Below are 1,365 nucleotides of genomic sequence, written 5' to 3'. Positions count from 1 at the left end.
AACATTATTATTTTCTATTATATTAAGCCTTTTTATGGTTGTAGATTTAGTCAAGTGCTTGTTTACAGACATGAATTAAAAGGCACAAAACTTTCATTCTGATGTGATGAGAGTCTCAAACTCTGTGTTTCTTTCAGGTCCAGTGCTGGAGAAGCTGAGCGTCTTGCGTTTGTCTGGTAACAGGTTAACTGGTTTGTTCCGCTGCGCTCCCGGTCTGATTGAGATCTACTTACACAAGAACCAGATTCGTTCCCTTCACGACGGCACCTTCAGCGAGCTGCCGCGTCTGGAGGTCATTAGCCTGTCTGAGAACAAGCTTCCCGCGCTGCCTCCGCGCCTCCTGGAGCACGTCTCCTCCGGCGGCCTGAAGACCTTCGACTTGATGCCCGACCGCTTCTTCTCGTCCAAACCCGAGCTGCCTTACGTTTACCTGACCCACAATCCCTGGCTCTGCAGCTGCGCGGTCGGTTACCTCCACATCTTCTGAACATCCAGATATTGGATGAGGGTGAGTGCGTGAGCTTTTTACCTCTAGAGCAGATCAAAGACGCTCAAGCCGTGTTCCGGAGCGTCCTCTTCATCTCCAGAGACGAGCAGCACCAGACGAGGGAGACCGAAGACATCTCTTCTGTAATAGAGCTAGAGATAAGGAGCGAGCGCCACTGGAAGTGTTCAGGAAGACGCTGCACAGAGTGATTAGCACAGAAGCGGAAGCAGGCGGATGGAGGGAGGAAGAGGAGCGCGGGGCGAATGCGATACAGCCTGATCCTGAGGGAGGAGACCGGGCCTCGGAGAGAGAGGAGGTGGCTGATGGGGGCGTGGCCTGTGAGAGGCCCTGCTCTCTGATTGGCCAGCCCTCTGCAGTCGCTCTGGAGTGAAGCGCTGCTGGATGTAATTCAGTCTCGAACATTAGTTCAAAACTTTCTAGTATTACTAGTTGGTTCAAGCCAGTCAAGTAATAATAAAAAGTTCTTGCTCTTCTCAGCTAGAAACAATGGACCTGATTCACTGTAGTTCACTAACTATAGGTAACCTTGCAACTACATGTCAATAGCCATTAGTGTTAGTGGATTAAGTTACCAAATGCTTGGATACAATACACATAGATCTTTTATTCATTGAACTAAAATCCCCAGTTCAAAATGACACCACATCAAAGTATTGCGATTTCAGAATGCAACGCACACATTACATCCGAGTTGAGTATCTATTCATTTCATTACAATGATCTATCAATTGATACAACTGCTCAAAATGCTAAGTAACTGTTGCATTACTCAATATGCAGTTTTTATGAAAACATGATTAACAATATTACACGTTTAGATTATGAAAGTGAAGCAACTGAGGACTGAGTATGTTCAG

General features: G+C 46.7%; 1 protein-coding gene across 1 annotated transcript; it reads left to right on the top strand.

Annotated features, from left to right (window-relative positions):
* The first annotated feature begins 57 nt into the window (after positions 1-57).
* On the top strand, positions 58-1,359 carry LOC107736275 (platelet glycoprotein Ib alpha chain-like). The gene has a single exon (XM_016547731.1). It carries the CDS (start codon positions 107-109, stop codon positions 485-487), a length of 381 nt encoding a protein of 126 aa, XP_016403217.1. The 5' UTR covers positions 58-106; the 3' UTR covers positions 488-1,359.
* The last annotated feature ends 6 nt before the right edge of the window (positions 1,360-1,365 follow it).

Source organism: Sinocyclocheilus rhinocerous, unplaced genomic scaffold (genome assembly GCF_001515625.1).
Source record: "Sinocyclocheilus rhinocerous isolate Xijiao unplaced genomic scaffold, SAMN03320098_v1.1 C36603138, whole genome shotgun sequence".
Classification (NCBI taxonomy): domain Eukaryota; kingdom Metazoa; phylum Chordata; class Actinopteri; order Cypriniformes; family Cyprinidae; genus Sinocyclocheilus; species Sinocyclocheilus rhinocerous.
The sequence above is the reverse complement of the archived record's forward strand: the minus strand, read 5'-3'. Positions and strand labels throughout refer to the sequence as shown.